The sequence below is a fragment of the Oncorhynchus nerka genome, linkage group LG27 (genome assembly GCF_034236695.1).
Source record: "Oncorhynchus nerka isolate Pitt River linkage group LG27, Oner_Uvic_2.0, whole genome shotgun sequence".
Lineage (NCBI taxonomy): Eukaryota > Metazoa > Chordata > Actinopteri > Salmoniformes > Salmonidae > Oncorhynchus > Oncorhynchus nerka.
Window position 1 is genome coordinate 41,968,433 of NC_088422.1, and position 17,882 is coordinate 41,986,314.

The window sequence follows — 17,882 nt, forward strand, 5'->3', positions numbered from 1 at the left end:
ATTCTGCTAACCGCGGCCTGCTAGCTATCTAGAGCTACTTGGAACCCTACTAATTCACGACTGGTCTATCGACGTCACCGCACGAAGAGGCAAAAACAGACATACAGTGGGGCAAAAAAGTATTTAGTCAGCCACCAATTGTGCAAGTTCTCCCACTTAAAAAGATGAGAGAGGCCTGTAATTTTCATCATAGGTACACTTCAACTATGACAGACAAAATTAGGAAAGAAAATCCAGAAAATCACATTGTAGGATTTTTTATGAATTTATTTGCAAATTATGGTGGAAAATAAGTATTTGGTCAATAACAAAAGTTTATCTCAATACTTGTTATATACCCTTTGTTGGCAATGACAGAGGTCAAACGTTTTCTGTAAGTCTTCATAAGGTTTTCACACACTGTTGCTGGTATTTTGGCCCATTCCTCCATGCAGATCTCCTCTAGAGCAGTGATGGTTTCAAATCAAATCAAATCAAAATCAAATCAACGCTTGGCATTGATGTTTTGGGGCTGTTGCTGGGCAACACGGACTTTCAACTCCCTCCAAAGATTTTCTATGGGGTTGAGATCTGGAGACTGGCTAGGCCACTCCAGGACCTTTTAAATTCTTCTTACGAAGCCACTCCTTCGTTGCCCGGGCAGTGTGTTTGGGATCATTGTCATGCTGAAAGACCCAGCCACCTTTCATCTTCAATGCCCTTGCTGATGGAGGGAGGTTTTCACTCAAAATCTCACGATACATGGCCCCATTCATTCTTTCATTTAAGTGGATCAGTCGTCCTGGTCCCTTTGCAGAAAAGCAGCCCCAAAGCATGATGTTTCCACCCCCATGCTTCACAGTAGGTATGATGTTCTTTGGATGCAAATCAGCATTCTTTGTCCTCCAAACACGATGAGTTGAGTGTTTACTCCCTTATCTTACCTCATTTGCGCTCACGGTATAGAGTGGGGAGAACAAGTACTTGATACACTGCCGATTTTGCAGGTTTTCCTATTTACAAAGCATGTAGAGGTCTGAAAGCATAGTGATAATAAAATGGAAATGGCTGTCTTTTTGATTGTGTGAATATAGGTTGTAATCTCATTGATTAACATCTCAACCAAATATTACTCAATTGTCCACCTTGAAATTACGTGATTTGCCCAGTGGGATGTAGCTATTATTCAAATGTGCAGTTGGTTTAAGATAACAGTGGTGATGATGTTTTCAACGTGATTTTTCTTTGTTTTTATCATCTGCTATCGCCCACAAGTGAATCTTGCTATTTTTGAGAGTCTAGGATTGCGCGCACCAGCGAGGTACATTACATCTACTACGAAGTAGTAGACCACCGAGTGCTGAAGCACGTAGCGCATACAAATCCTCTCACACTCACTACCGAGTTACAAACTGCCTCTGGAAGCAATGTCAGCACAATAACTGTTCGTCGGGAGATTCGTGAAATGGGTTTCCATGGCCGAGCAGCCTCACATAAGCCTAAGATTACCATGCGCAATGCCAAGCGTCGGCTGGAGTGATTAAACGCTCACCTCCATTGGACTCTAGAGCAGTGGAAATTGTCTGTAGTGATGAATCACGCTTCACCATCTGGCAGTCCGATAGACGAATCTGGGTTTGGCGGATGCCAGGAGAACGCTACTTGCCCCAATGCATTGTGCCAACTGTAAAGTTTGGTGGAGGAATAATGGTCTGGGACTGTTTTTCATGGTTCAGGCTAGGCCCCTTAGTTCTAGTGAAGGGAAATCTTAACGCTACAGCATACAATTAATTCTAGATGATTCTATGCTTCCAACTTTGTGGCAATAGTTTGGGGAAGACGCTTTCCTGTTTCAACATGACAATGCTCCTGTGCACAAAGTCAGCTCCATACAGAAATGGTTTGTCGAGATCGGTGTGGAAGAACTTGACTGGCCTGCACAGAGCCCTGACCTCAACTCCATCGAACACCTTTGGGATGAATTGGAATGCAGACTGGGAGCCAGGCCTAATCGCCCATCATCAGTGTCTGACCTCACTAATGCTCTTGTGGCTGAATGGAAGCAAGTCCCCACAGAAATGTTCCAACATCTAGTGGAAAGCCTTCTCAGAAGAGTGGAGGCTGTTATAGCAGCAAAGGGGGGACTTACTCCATATTAATGCCCATGATTTTTGAATGAGATGGTTGACGAGCAGGTGTCCATATACTTTTCGGTCATGTAGTAGTGTATCATGTTACAAAAAGGTGCGCGTTGCCTCAAAATATTTGATTTCACCCAAGCGCATGCACACGTGCTAAATAACGGAGTGAAGTGAGTGGAGAGCTTAAGAGTCAAGGTTTCTATGTCGCGTACCAATAATTAATCTTGACTAACATGAGATATGGGTCTTTTACTGCTTTGTTGCACTGGGCCTAGGAGAGTAACTGGGAGAGTAAGTGTAAATTATACATTGACCGCCCCAGCCTTAATACATGTCTGAAGATGAATAAAGGCCCGTGCTTGATCAAAACAAGGTCTCTCAAGTTGACATAATAAGCATTTTGCAAGAAAAACATACAGTATGTACAGTAGCGTCCTGTCCAGGGGATGTATTTGTACATTAGGCGGCCTCACGCTACAGAAACAGGAGATGGGCCATTCTGGCTCGGACAAGGCATACTTACTTATACGTACAGTTGTCCTGCTCCATAACACTCCAATATAATGGACACTGCTGCTGCTACCATGCCCCATCCATAGAGACGAATACAGTATTGATCTCTACACTCCCATCCCTTTAGCCAAGGACAGGAAGAAACAGAGGGAGCTCATTGTGGCCTTAAGTCCCCAAAGGGGACAAAGAGGATTCAGTTAAGGAAAGTCCCGGCTCTCACTCACTTGTAGACTCTGGCGTTGTACTTCCTCTCTGCGGGGAAACCGAACATGCCACAGATGACTCTGCTGTTGTGCTTGGTCCACTCCACATCACAGATCTGCTTCCACTTCCCCCCGTCCTTCACCTCCACGTAGCCCTCCGTCACTGGGATGCGCTTGCGGTATGACGACAGAATGGCCCGGATACGCACGTCCTCCACCTGAATGTTTAAACTCTGTGAACAAAAACGTGCATATTTGAGTATATGAGTGTCAGCTAATACAATATCTCTGCTATCAGTGATTGAATGAGCAAGGTATTGAGCATATCAGATACGTTAATAGGTGGTAGGGTTCATTTCACATTCATAGACCAAGAGGCATCTGTATTGTAAAAATGTAAGTCATTATAAATTATAGGTCTCTTCCCCTGTGGTCCTCTATGGCCCCTCTCTTACTCTATGGTCTTTTCCTTATCATCTTCAAAATAACCACTCCACATGTGAGTACATTTGGCCTTTTTCCCTTGTTACATAATCGTATACCGAAGGCATCGACCCCCCCTCGACACTCTAATTGCATTCCCTCGTAAAGCCTCTACAGTATACCCAAACCTTTTTACAATCCCATCACCGAATTAATGACAGCTCAGACCCAGCTGTAACTGCAACTGCTTGGCAACAAGGAAATCAAAGGAGTGACCATGGCAACTCATACAACACTTTCTATCACATTTTAAAGGGTGTCACTGGAAAGATGCTGGTAGGTGACGAAAGCCCAGTCTGGGGTCAAAACGTTGGCCTATTAAACACTTCCGTAGCATTTTACCAGTGTGCAGATTCATGTTTTGTTCTAGATAGAGAAAAACACCCACAAAGCATTATGATTGGTTGTAAAATCAATGGCAACTCTCCACCAAAGATCTTCCATTTACTGTAATATTACAAGAAATAAGATTTGAATATTGTTCCACTTATTGAACCATCTGTGGTGAGAGTGACATGCTGACTTGCCTGAGGTGTTTTTCTCTTCTCCTGCAAGCATTACCAGATCAATACTGTATAATTTCAAAGGCAGCGTATATCTGTCTACATGTCTGTCTGTGTCAAAAAGTAACTTGGAGACCTTCCTCTGTGATGCCTGTTGGGGGGTTTGAATAAACAGCCTCTCTTCCAAAACCCCAACCCACATTCCTGCGCTATGTGACTGTGTAGGCCATGGGCAACAGAGGAGAGAAGTACTGTCTGGATATTTGTCTTTTCTTAGCGGATAGGCTGAGAAAGGCTGAGAAAGGTCTGGTTGAGACACAAATCAAACCCAGGTCCTGTCCTCTCAGGCCTAAAGCCACTGGCTTGTGTCTCAAATGGAACCCTATTCCCAATGTAGTGTACTACTTTTGACCAGGGCCCATAGGGCCAGTTACATCTCCATGGAAAGGTTTTCCTGAAATGTCATCGACATCATTCCACAGAAATGTTCAGATGCCACCAAACCACAGAGAAACTGAAAAAGATCAGTCTACTCTTTCCTCGACTGTTTTTTTCCAAAGACGACCACATTAACTCCAACAGTCCCACCATAGTGCTGGTGTGTTTAGGACTTCTAACCCCTTTAAAACATTGTGTGTTTAAGCTTCAGACTTCTGGGTTGTACCATTGGATTTGTCTATTTTCAATTTCATCTGCAACCATTGATACAGTACCAACCATTAGTCTGTTTTATTAATGGGGGCTGAGCTAAAGCGATGTTTGTGAGACAAGGGTGGATCCTGAAGGGGCCCGGGCTTTTTACAAAAACCTCTGTAGAATGTTTTGAGCTACAAACTATTTTACTATCTATGAAACTCTAAGACTCTCATGAACACACAGGTAACATGTTTTGCTCTACGATGCTCACAAGGTTCACAATAATTGCTAAACGGTAAGGGGTTCTTCTACATAGAAGATCATAGGAAATCCCAGGACAGTTTCGAGTTTCATGTTTTATTAGTTGTATGTACAGGATACACATGGTATACACCGTCCAACGAAATGGTTACTTACAGGTTCTTTCTCAACAATTCTACAACAATAAGAAATAAGAAAACATAATAATAGGAGCATAAAGTAAATGGCTCAGTAGAATAGAATACATATTTAAGCATAGAGTGCATTTGGAAAGTATTCTGAATCCTTGACTTTCTCCACATTTTGTTATGTTACAGCCTTATTTTAAAATGGATTACATAGATTTTTTCCCCCATCATCAATCATCAATCTACACACGATACCCCATATTAATACATGTTTGCAAATGTATTAAACATAAAAAACTGAAATATCACATTTACATAAGTATTTAGACCCTTTACTCAGTACTTTGTTGAAGCCTGTTTGACAACGATTACAGCCTGGAGTCTTCTTGGGTATGACGCTACAAGCTTGGCACAACTGTACGTTGCTGCACAGCAACGAGAGCCCTCACCTCAACCCCATCGAACACCTTTGGGATGAATTGGAATGCCTATTGCGAGCCAGGCCTAATCGCTTAACATCAGTGCCCGACCTCACTAATGCTAGTGGCTGAATGGAAGCAAGTCCCTGCAGAAATGTTCCAACATCTAGTGGAAAGCCTTCCCAGAAGAGTGGAAGCTGTTATAGCAGCAAAGGGGGACCAACTCCATATTAATACCCATGATTTTGGAATGAGATGTTCGACGAGCAGGTGTCCACAAACTTTCATTCGTAGGCTAGGTTGTAGCAGCCTCATGGTGGGTATAGCGAAAAGTTGAGTATCTAAACCTATCAATGTTAATATAAAAGCCATGCTCATAAAAAAAATGTCCTCCCTAATCTTAAACAGCACCCGACCGCCACTGCAGTGTCTATAATACTGTAATAAGCACACATCGTTGCTGTCACAAAGTTGTCACTGACTATGTGGAGATTAATTTCCCACTGAGCAAACTATTTCTGTACTTACATCATTCATATAAATTCATTTGATCAGGGTTCTTGCTTTGGAGGACCTAATTTTTAAATTCACATTTGTCAATAAAACGAATGAATGCAACTCTTTATCTCAAATTGTTTCACATTCTACTTGTAGCCATGGTTGTCCTGAAAAGAACATGTTAAATACTTCATTGTAAGGTTAAATATAAGGGCTGGACATGCATATAAAAGAAAGTCAGATAAATGAAAAGCCGATATTTGCTGGGATCTCGGCAGTGATTGGATTAACCAGTGAGTGGAGCGAAGAGGATGCTGAGGATGTAAAACTATCTGGGGGTTCCAACCCTGTGACATGACGACATGATAATTGAGGAAACTGTGGTGATCGCGACCTTGTCTGTTTTAGATTATCCCTGGTTAAAAGCAACCAAGGTTGCCTCCCAAATGGCCCGCTATTTCCCCATGTAGTGCAGTTGCTTTTAACCAGGGCCCATAGTGACTTTCAAGCAGGATTCTCGCAGATAACAGACTTATCACCTCCTCCAGAACTTTACATTAATAGTGAACAGGTATAGTTCTTAACAATCATAAAATGACCTGACTCCAAAACATATTAGAGATGAATACACAGACAGAAGATACAACTGCTCTAACAGGCATGATAGAATAAAAATACAATTTCCTCCCAACAGACTTATACTGGCCAAGACAAACACTATCACTGGCTAATAACGCTAACATACAGGATTTACCTGTACGGATGAAGCAGTCTCTCAAGCTGTACTTAAACCTAACAGTCTTACATAGAAGCCAGTCATCAAAATATTATTCTGAATACCCCTCCTCTTTCATTTGTTTTGCTGTGAAAGAAAGGAGTGAACTTGTTTCACTAACTGAAACTCACATGGCAACCCAACCTCCACCTTCCCTCCTTGCTATTGGGTACCCAACCCCTTTAATGATTGACTTCCTGTTTAGAGTTCAAGACTGCACTTTCCTCTGTGCCTCATTCAAATGTCTAGAAAATAAATGCCTGTTGATTGCAGCGGTGGTGTGGTAGAAAAGCACAGCAGAAAAACAGCAGCCTGTGAGATACTTCTAACATATGTGGCTTGTTTCTATGTTTCCAGAAATTGGCAGCAGGGGAGGGGGAGGGTGCAGCAGATGGAAAAGCCATTAGTGGGATACGTCTTTGTGAGGAGGTAGAGAAAGGACCAAAGGAGAGGAAGCTAGTGGCCCCTCTCTCTGGCTGTCTCATTGTTGCTATCATCCAGAATCAATTACTTAATCTATGATGTCTATATACAGTGGCTTGTGAAAGTCTTCACCCCCCTTCACATTTGTCCTATGTTGTTGTCTTACAACCTGGAATTAAAATTGATAATTTTTTTTTGGGGGGGGGGTTGTATCATTTACACAACATGCCTACCACTTTGAAGATGCAAAAGATGTGTTATTGGGAAACAATCAAGAAATAAGAAAAAAATATATAAAACTTGCATAACTATTCACCCCCAAAGCCAATACTTTGTAGAGCCCGCTTTTGCAGCAATCTCAGCTGCAAGTCTCTTGGGATATGTCTCTATAAGCTTGGCACATCTAGCCATGGGTATTTTTGCCCATTCTTCAAGGCAAAACTGCTCCAGCTCCTTCAAGTTGGATGGGTTCCGCTGGTGTACAACAATCTTTAAGTCATACCACAGATCCTCAATTGGATTGAGGTCTGGGCTTTGACTAGGCCATTACAAGACATTTAAATGTTTTCCATTAAACCACTTGGGTTGCTTTAGCAGTATGCTTAGGGTCATTGTCCTGCTGGAAGGTGAACCTCTGTCCCAGACTCAAATCTCTGGAGGACTGAAACAGGTTTCCCTCAAGCATTTCTGTGCATGTAGCCATCTATCATTCATTCAATTCTGACCAGTTTCCCAGGCCCTGCCGATGAAAAACATGGTGTTCTCTGGGTGATGAGAGGTGTTGGGTTTGCGCCAGACATAGCGTTTTCCTTGATGGCCAAAAAGCTACATTTTTGTCTCATCTGACCAGAGTATCTTCTTCCATATGTTTGGGGAGTCTCCCACATGCCTTTTGGTGAACACCAAATGTATTTGCTTATTTTTTTCTTTAAGCAATGGCTTTTTTTCTGGCCACTCTTCTGTAGAATTCAGCTCTGTGCAGTGTACAACTTAGTGGTCCTATGGACAGATACTCCAATCTCCGCTGTGGTGCTTTGCCGCTTCTTCAGGGTTATCTTTGGTCTCTTTGTTGCCTCTCTGATAAATGCACTCCTTGCCTGGTCTGTGAGTTTTGGTGGGTGGGCCTCTCTTGGCAAGTTTGTTGTGGTGCCATATTCTTTACATTTTATAATAATGGATTTAATGGTGCTCTGTGGGATGTTCAAAGTTTCTGATAATTTTTTATAACCCAACCCTGATCTGTACTTCTCCACAACTTTGTCCCTGACCTGTTTGGAGAGCTCCTTGGTCTTCATGGTGCCCCTTGCTTAGTGGTGTTGCAGACTCTGGGGCCTTTCAGAACAGGTGTATATATACTGAGATCATGTGACAGATCATGTGACACTTAGATTGCACACAGGTGGACTTTTTTAAACGAATTATGTGACTTCTGAAGGTAATTGGTTGCACCAGATCTTATTTAGGGGCTTCATAGCAAAGGGGGTGAATACATTTTAAATATTTTTTTTAAACAAGTTATTTTTTAAATTTCACTTCACCAATTTGGACTATTTTGTGTATGCACATTACATGAAATCCCCCCAAAAACATTTAAATTGCAGGTTGTAATGCTACAAAATAGAAAAAATGCCAAGGGGGATAAATACTTTTGCAAGGCACTGTAGCAACATAATGACAATTAATTATAATGTAAATGAGAAAAGAATGTCTCATCAACTTTTAGTTTGTCAATCAAATATCATCTTTCAGGAAAGCTCATTGAGCTGTGATTCTCTTTCGCTCCTGACTGCTCCATGAAATCAACACAGTGCATTTGTAGGCCTACCATTGGTAGTTGAAGAGAATATGTCATTCAACTAAACAAGTTCAATGAGGTCCCTTGGAATGAGACCAGACTGAGTGTGTCATTCTAACCCTTCAGGCTTGGATTTGAACAGAATGTAACTGCCATGAGTTGAGTCTTTCAACTCATTTTCTGGTGTCAGAATGATTTAGAGCTATCTTACGCATTGACCACAGGACAGAAGAATCAGCCAACCCACTCTGCACACACTGGTTGAATCAACGTTGTTTCCACGTCACTTCAATGAAATTACATTGAACTAACGTGGAATAGACATTGAATTGACATCTGTGCCCAGTGAGAAGCTCCAACCCGGAGAGCAAAAATATCCCCACAAGGGCTAACACTGACAATTGCAGTATTTGTGAGGGTTTATTATGTAGGCTACAATAGTCCATTCCCGGAATCATACACTAGAAAGTGAGCTTGGGGCATTAGTTCTAAAATGTCACATCCACAATGATGTTTATTGCCCTTGAGAAATGAACTGAAATATGCATTTCAAATGCAACTGAAACCAATAAGACATGCCAATGAAACATGAGGGAAAACGAATGCAAACATTCAGATTCAAGTGTCACTTGCACTCACAGTACTGCGGCGCAATACTCTTTATGGCAAGGATGTCCGTTTGGAGCAATTAGACAATGGTGTGACTTAGTGTGTAATCTTCAATTATCCTACTTCTCATCATCTCAGGCCAGACTGTAACCTCAAGCCTCCACCAAAACACAGTGCTAATGCCAGCAAAAACAATGGCAATGGAGCCTGCAGCACATGGTTCCAATAGAGACCCTGAACTCCATTGACTTCTTACAGAAATCACCAAATATCCTTGTGAAACGGGGTTACATAGACATTCCAAGTGAGAGAACAAATCATTTCTCTAGAACATCACAACAGTATTGAGCTAAAGTGACTTCCTGGGATCAAGTTTTCCCCTCCCTGGGCTTACTGCATCTGTTTCAAGATCACATGTGCTGTGCTGACCAGACCAGCACTGTTGGGTGCTGATTATTCTGTGAGCCACAACACAAATAGATGATTTTTTCTTTCCAGAAACAGTGTTTATGATGTGGCAGTGCAGGCAATTTACCTCACGTCTCTGTTTCACTTGTTCATGCTCCTTAGAAAACATTAAAAGAGCCTTTGTTGACAAAGTGGAAACCGATGTTCCACAAAAATTACAAATCCTGAAAAACTACAGTGTGACTTATTTGGCGAAAGATATAAGGCAATTATTATTTGTAGTTGAATCTGAGATAAATCATAGAGAATCATAGAGATAAACCACACTGGCACAAACTCACACATTGACTGTAAAAACTCATCTTGATTTCCACAGCTATGAGTTGTAAGAGACTAAGGGCTACATTTAAGACTGTGTATTTCAGAGGATAAACATCCTATTCAGTTGAATTGTATTGTGGGAATGCAGTGCACTGGGGTGTAGACTTTTCATTGTTGTTACGTGGCCAGAGAGCTACCCATCAGTTATGTGAGAAGTTAATTCAGTTGTTCAAATTCAAATGTCAAATTACTTTTTTCAACCCCACATTAGTCAAGTTCATGGTGCCATTCCTATTAGGCTTGACATTACAGAACCCTACTATGATGACAAGGCCAGAGGTTTACAGGGGAAAAACTGAGGTAAGGAAGACGGAAACTATTGCTTTGGGAGAAACAGAGACTTTGTAGACAGACGGACGGACGGACGGACGGACGGACGGACGGACGGACGGACGGACGGACGGACGGACGGACGGACGGACGGACGGACGGACGGACGGACGGACGGACGGACGGACGGACGGACGGACGGACGGACGGACGGACGGACGGACGGACGGACGGACGACGGACGGACGGACGGACGGACGGACGGACGGACGGACGGACGGACGGACGGGACGGACGGACGGACGGACGGGCGACGGACGGACGGACGGACGGACGACAGACGGACAGACAGACAGACAGACAGACAGACAGACAGACAGACAGACAGACAGACAGACAGACAGACAGACAGACAGACAGACAGACAGACAGACAGACAGACAGACAGACAGACAGACAGACAGACAGACAGACAGACAGACAGACAGACAGACAGACAGACAGACAGACAGACAGACAGACAGACAGACAGACAGACAGACAGACAGACAGACAGACAGACAGACAGACAGACAGACAGACAGACAGACAGAGAGAAATAAAATAATATAGCATTCTACCCCAATTAACATTAGGACAGATTTGACCTGTCTGCCACAGTAGCCCTGCCTCCACCTAGCCTCCCAGCTTCCCAGCCCCAGCTCATGTCACAGCATGGTAGGAGATTCCTCCAAACCAAAGGAGCAAAAACAAATGGAAGTAAATACATTGAAGTAGAACAAGGTTGTTTCAAGGCATGTTACCACATAAATCATCTAACTACAACAAAAATACTCCTTGATGAACCACCATCACACCTTACTTTACTATATATTACTTCCTTCAATAAACCTCAATCAACCACCTCTCCGGGGGATGTTTCATTAGCTGACGTTCAATTGAGCCCACAAATTTGAACAACCAAGAATAAACTTCTTTCAGACTGTATTCCTTCTAGCTTCTAGTAGCCCACAGTACCCTGTTTGTTCCATGTCGGATGCAGAGTGCAGGCAATGAATGCATCTCAAATGTTTCCTAAATTGCTACTGCAACAGAACACATTGGTGTGTACATAAAGTCTGCATTGATAAATGCAGTCCAATGGTAAGCCAGCTAGGAAATGTACATAGCCAAGAATGACCTTTCATAAACATAGAGGAATGTTCAATGTTAAATCTGGTTGGAGCAGAATGTAGTTCATGTGCTTGATCACAGGTCAGACATCCCCACAAACACAAACTTCACCTCTAAATCATCTACAGTAAAAGCTGAACGGCAGTGAGAGGATACATTCCTAAGGATTAGGGAGTAGGACAGGAGTTTTTATGGCACCAATCTTTATATACTGTCCCCAAAGTATATAGCTGTGACTATAGCTGAAGGAAATGGTGTATGATAAATGGAAAATAAACAGAAAATGAATTCCTATTTAATAAGTCTTAACGGAAAGCAAACAGTGACTTCTCAGAGGACCACTGGATCAAATCAAATGTTATTTGTCACATGCTTCTTTGTCTTGCAGAGAGGTTGTTGAGGGAGAGGTTGTTGTCCTGGCAGTCTCAGTCGTCAGGCCTACCACCATCGTGTCATCAGCAAACGTAATGATGGTGTTGGAGTCGTGCGCGGCGACGTAGTCGTGGGTGAACAGGGAGTACAAAAAGTGACTAATCATGCACCCAAAGGGCCCCCGTGTTGAGGGTCAGCGTGGCAGGTGTGTTGTTGCCTACTCTTACCATCTGGGATCGGACCCATCAGGAAGCCCAGGATTCAGTTGCAGAGGGAGGTGTTCAGTCCCAGGGTCCTGAATCTAGTGATGAGCTTGGGGGACACTATGGTTTTGAAAGCTGAGCTGTGGTCAAATAACAGCATTCTTACATAGGTGCTCCTCTTGTCCAGGTGGGAGAGGGCAATGTGGAGTGCAATAAAGATTGCATTATCTGTGGATCTGTTGGGGCGGTATGCGAATTGGAGTGGGTCCAGGGTGTCTGGGTGTTGATGTGAGCCATGAACAGCCTTTAAACGCATTTCATGGCTACAGATGTGAGTGCTAAAGGGCGAAACTAATTTAGACAGGTTACCTTAGCTTTCTTGGGCACAGTGACTATGGTGGTCTGCTTGGAAAATGTAGCTATTACAGACTGGGTCAGGGAGAGGTGGAAAATGTCAGTGAAGACACTTTCCAGCTGGTCAACGCATGCTCTGAGTACGCATCCTGGTAATCCATCTAGCCCTGTTGCCTTGTGTATGTTTAAAGGCATTACTCACATTTAAAAAAAAAAAAATATTTCACCTTTCACAAGTTCACAAATACAACTGCGACCTGGCCAAGATGAAGGTGAACAGACAGCAACACAGAGTTACACATGGAGTAAACAATAAACAAGTCAATAACACAGTAGAAAAAAGAAAAACAATTTTTTTAAAGAGTCTATATACATTGTGTGCAAAAGGCATAAGGAGGTAGGCGAATAATTACAATTTAGCAGATTAACACTGGAGTGATAAATGATCAGATGGTCATGTGCAGGTAGAGATACTGGTGTGCAAAAGTGCAGAAAAGTAAATAAATAAAAACAGTATGGGGATGAGGTAGGTAAATTGGGTGGGCTATTTACTGATGGACTATGTACAGCTGCAGCGATCGGTTAGCTGCTCAGACAGCAGATGTTTAAAGTCGGTGAGGGAGATAAGTCTCCAACTTCAACGATTTTTGCAATTCGTTCCAGTCACAGGCAGCAGAGAACTGGAAGGAAAGGCGAATGAGGTGTTGGCTTTAGGGATGATCAGTGAGATACACCTGCTGGAGCGCGTGCTACGGGTGGGTGTTGCCATCGTGACCAGTGAACTGAGATAAGGCGGAGCTTTACCTAGCATGGACTTGGGTCTGGCGACAAATATGTAGCGAGGGCCAGCCGACTAGAGCATACAAGTCGCAGTGGTGGGTGGTATAAGGTGCTTTAGTAACAAAGCGGATGGCACTGTGATAAACTGCATCCAGTTTGCTGAGTAGAGTATTGGAAGCCATTTTGTAGATGACAACGCCGAAGTCGAGGATCGGTAGGATAGTCAGTTTTACTAGGGTAAGTTTGGCGGCATGAGTGAAGGAGGCTTTGTTGCGAAATAGAAAGCCGATTCTAGATTTGATTTTGGATTGGAGATGTTTGATATGAGTCTGGAAGGAGAGTTTACAGTCTAGCCAGACACATTGGTACTTATAGATGTCCACATATTCTAGGTCGGAACCATCCAGGGTGGTGATGCTAGTCGGGCGTGCGGGTGCAGGCAGCGAACGGTTGAAAAGCATGCATTTGGTTTTACTAGCGTTTAAGAGCAGTTGGAGGCCACGGAAGGAGTGTTGTATGGCATTGAAGCTCGTTTGGAGGTTAGATAGCACAGTGTCTAAGGAAGGGCCAGAAGTATACAGAATGGTGTCGTCTGCGTAGAGGTGGATCAGGGAATCGCCCGCAGCAAGAACAACATAATCGATATATACAGAGAAAAGAGTCAGCCCGAGAATTGAACCCTGTGGCACCCCCATAGAGACTGCCAGAGGACCGGACAATCAGCTTTGAAGAGCGAGATCACACAGTCGTCTGAAACAGCTGTTGCTCTCATGCATGGTTCAGTGATGCTTGCCTCGAAGCGAGCCTAGAAGGCATTTAGCTTGTCTAGTTGGCTCGCATCACTGGGCAGTTTGCGGCTGGGATTCATTGGACCATTTCTGTATTGATCGCGTAACTGGTACTTCCTTTTTGAGTTTAGCGTGTAAGTAGGTATCAAGAGGATAGCGTTATGGTCATTTGACAAAAGGAGGACTAGGGAGAGCCTTGTATGCGTTTCTGTGTGTGGAGTAAAGATGAGAGTTTTGTCGCCTATAGTTGAACAGGTGACATGCTGGTAAAAATGAGGTAAAACGGATTTCAGTTTCCCTGCATTAAAATCACCAGCCAACAAGAAGCACCACCTCTGGGTGTGCATTTTATTCTTTGCTTAAAGCCCTATACAGCTGGTTGAGTGCAGTCTGTGGTGGTAAACCAGCATTTGCAGTGGTAAATAGACAGATACAATTTTGGGGGGATTAAAACTATATCGGTAAATAGTATGGTCTGCAGCTTATTACATTTCAAGAAGATTCAATACTTACATTTCAAGTTGGAAGTTTACCTACACTTAGGTTGGAGTCATTAAAACTCGTTTTTCAACCACTACACAAATGTATTGTTAACAAACTATAGTTTTGGCAAGTCGGTTAAGACATCTACTTTTTGCATGACACAAGTAATTTTTCCAACAACTGTTTACAGATAGAATATTTCACAATTCCAGTGGGTCAGAAATTCACATTATTTTTTACCTTTACAGATTTGTACCTTGTCAGCTCGGGGACTCGAATTTGCAACGTTTCGGTTACTAGCCCAACACTGTAACCACTAGGCTACCCTGCCGCCCCACATAAACTAAGTTGATTGTGCCTTTAAACAGCTTGGAAAATTCCAGAAAATTATGTCATGGTTTTATACGTTTCTGACATCATTTGAGTCAATTGGTACCTGTGGATGTATTTCAAGGCCTACCTTCAAACTTAGTGCCTTTTTGCTTGACATCATGGGAAAATCTAAAGAAATCAGCCAAGACCTCAGAAAAAAATTGTAGACCTCTACAGGTCTGGCTCATCCTTGGGAGCAATTTCCAAACACCTGAAGGTACCACGTTCATCTGTACAAATAATAGTACGCTATTATAAACTCCATGGAACCACGCAGCCGTTATACCGCTCAGGAAGAACACGCGTTCTGTCGCCTAGAGATGTACTTACTTTGTGTGCGAAAAGTGTAAATCAATCCCAGAACAACAGCAAAGGACCTTGTGAAGATGCTGGAGGAAACAGGTACAAAAGTATCTATAGCCACAGTAAAATGAGTCCTATATCGACATAACCTGAAAGGCCGCTCAGACTACGGTTTGCAACTGCACATGGGGACAAAGATCGTACTTTTTAGAGAAATGTCCTCTGGTCTGATGAAACAAAAATAGAACTGTTTGGCCATAATGACCATTGTTATGTTTGGAGGAAAAGGGGGAGGCTTGCAAGCCGAAGAATACCATCCCAACTGTGAAGCACGGGGATGGCAGCATCATGTTGTGAGGGTGCTCTGCTGAGGGACTGGTGCACTTCACCCAACAGATGGCATCATGAGGACGGAAAATTATGTGGATATATTGAAGCAACATCTCAAGACATCAGTCAGGAGGTTAAAGCTTGGTCGCAAATGGGTCTTCCAAATGGACAATGAACCCAAACATACTTCCAAAGTTGTGGCAAAATGGCTTAAGGACAACAAAGTCAAGGTATTGGAGTGGACATCACAAAGACCTGACCTCAATTCCATAGAAAATGTGTGGGCAAAACTGAAAAAGCATGTGCGAGCAAGGAGGCCTACAAACCTGACTCGGTTACACCAGCTCTGTCAAGAGGAATGGGCCAAAATTCACCCAACTTATTGTGGGAAGCTTGTGGAAGGCTACCCAAAACGTTTGACCCAAGTTAAATAATTTAAAGGCAATGCTACCAAATACTAATTGAGTGTATGTAAACTTCTGACCCACTGGGAATGTGATGAAAGAAATACAAGATGAAATAAATCATTCTCTCTACTATTATTCTGACATTTCACATTCTTAAAATAAAGTGATCTTAAATGACCTATGACAGGGAATTTTTACGAGGATTAAATGTCAGGAATTGTGAAAAACTGAGTTTAAATATATTTGGCTAAGGTGTATATAAACTTCTGACTTCAAATGTATCTAGATACAAAGGTTTTGATACAATACCGGAATGATACGTTTTAGTTTGAAACAATTAGGTGTGATTCGGTTTGATTAGAGAACAAATTAATGTGCTTTGGTTCGATGCATGTGTGTGTGTGTGTGTACATTATGTATGTCTATGGTGAATGTACTATGTACTATGTAGGCACCTGAGCTGAGCCATAAGGTAGACTAGGCATCTACCACCCGACTACCACTATCATATTAGGGGGGTAATGTAGCCTATGTTTTTTTGTCACCCCACTTTGGTTGTGAAATCACCATCACCCACTAATTAACCTGTCATTTTTGCAGATTAAGTGTTTGAGCTAGTAATGTATCACTATCGTTTCTAAATTAGCCATGACATGTTTTGACCGTTTGGAAGATTTATGGAGTGAACTTCTTTTCTGTCCTTGTATGAAATGATCAACTTTACTCTGTATATCTAAAAATGACCACATACGCAGATTGTTTAAAGCAAAATGATCAAAACTATTGCTGATGGTGAACATGAACAATTGAAACACAATCTATTGTAAGCCCCCTTCAGCAGGTATAGCCAGATGATAGTTGTGTCTCCAGTAGGTTACATTTATTCCGGTAAAGCACCATTTTCAACAGTGCATAGATAACAATAACCTAGCAAATGACATAGGTTGACACTTACCTAACAAAGCCTAATATCAAGACATTTTTAGCATTTGAATGCTGAAGGTGCCGGCAGATCAGGAACAGGATGCCTACCTCACGTTGGTCAATGCACAAAGCTGGGCACAGTGCAGTAGTTTGACTGGGCTACTGATATTGCCTGGGGTTCTTCTGCATGCAAAATGTCTTGTAGCTTAGTTCAACACTGAAGGAGACGACGCATCAGTTGTCATAAAAGATGAGAGGTATTTTTTCGAAGGTAGAAATCATTTAATAATAAAAAATACAAAAAGTGAACTCGTGATTCGTAACATTTGAATACATTTTCTGACCGACGCATGCTACATTTGGATCGGTTTTGGGGTCCGCGGACCGATGTACTCGCATCTTACACATTTGAATCGGGGACCAATGTGAGTCGTTACATCCCTACAGCTTATCATGAGGTGTTCTTACTAAGGCGAGCAAAAACTCATGACATTAGAGATTGTGCACCAGCTGTTGTTAACAAGGAGACACACCCCTCACCCAAGGATGCTGACTCATTGAAGTAGAACTTGTCATTCTGTTCTGATGTCCACAAGCTGTTTACGGTCATAGGAAATGATGACAGACAAAAAAAGTTACGATTAGATAAAAAAACACACAAAATCTCAGAATTGGTCAGGGGTCTGTAAAACGGCTGCTATCTACGCCTAATCATCACCAAATTTCTGACCGGACATGCAGGGAATGTGTTCAGGTACCCTGACCTCCATGGGATTTTATTAGTAACTCTCACACAGATATCATGTTAATATGGCATAAGTAATGTCAAAATGTGTAGAACTGCAGGAAATTAGATTTAAAACTGCTAAAAATTCTCACCACCCCATGGCAAAATGTGTAGAATTGCAAGAAATTAGTTTTAAAACGGAGCACCACAAAAAAAAAAAATCCACTGCCAAAGAGGGGGA

At 42.5% G+C, this 17,882-nt stretch overlaps 1 protein-coding gene across 2 annotated transcripts in view; it reads right to left on the reverse strand.

Moving 5' to 3' along the window:
* LOC115111803 (lysyl oxidase homolog 2B-like) overlaps positions 1–17,882 on the reverse strand; it is a 70,252-nt gene that overhangs the window by 40,519 nt on the left and 11,851 nt on the right. For both annotated transcript variants that reach the window (XM_029638242.2, XM_029638241.2), the window contains exon 4: positions 2,858–3,069. In XM_029638242.2, coding sequence (XP_029494102.1) covers positions 2,858–3,069 — 212 coding nt within the window. The remainder of the gene's footprint in view (positions 1–2,857; positions 3,070–17,882) is intronic.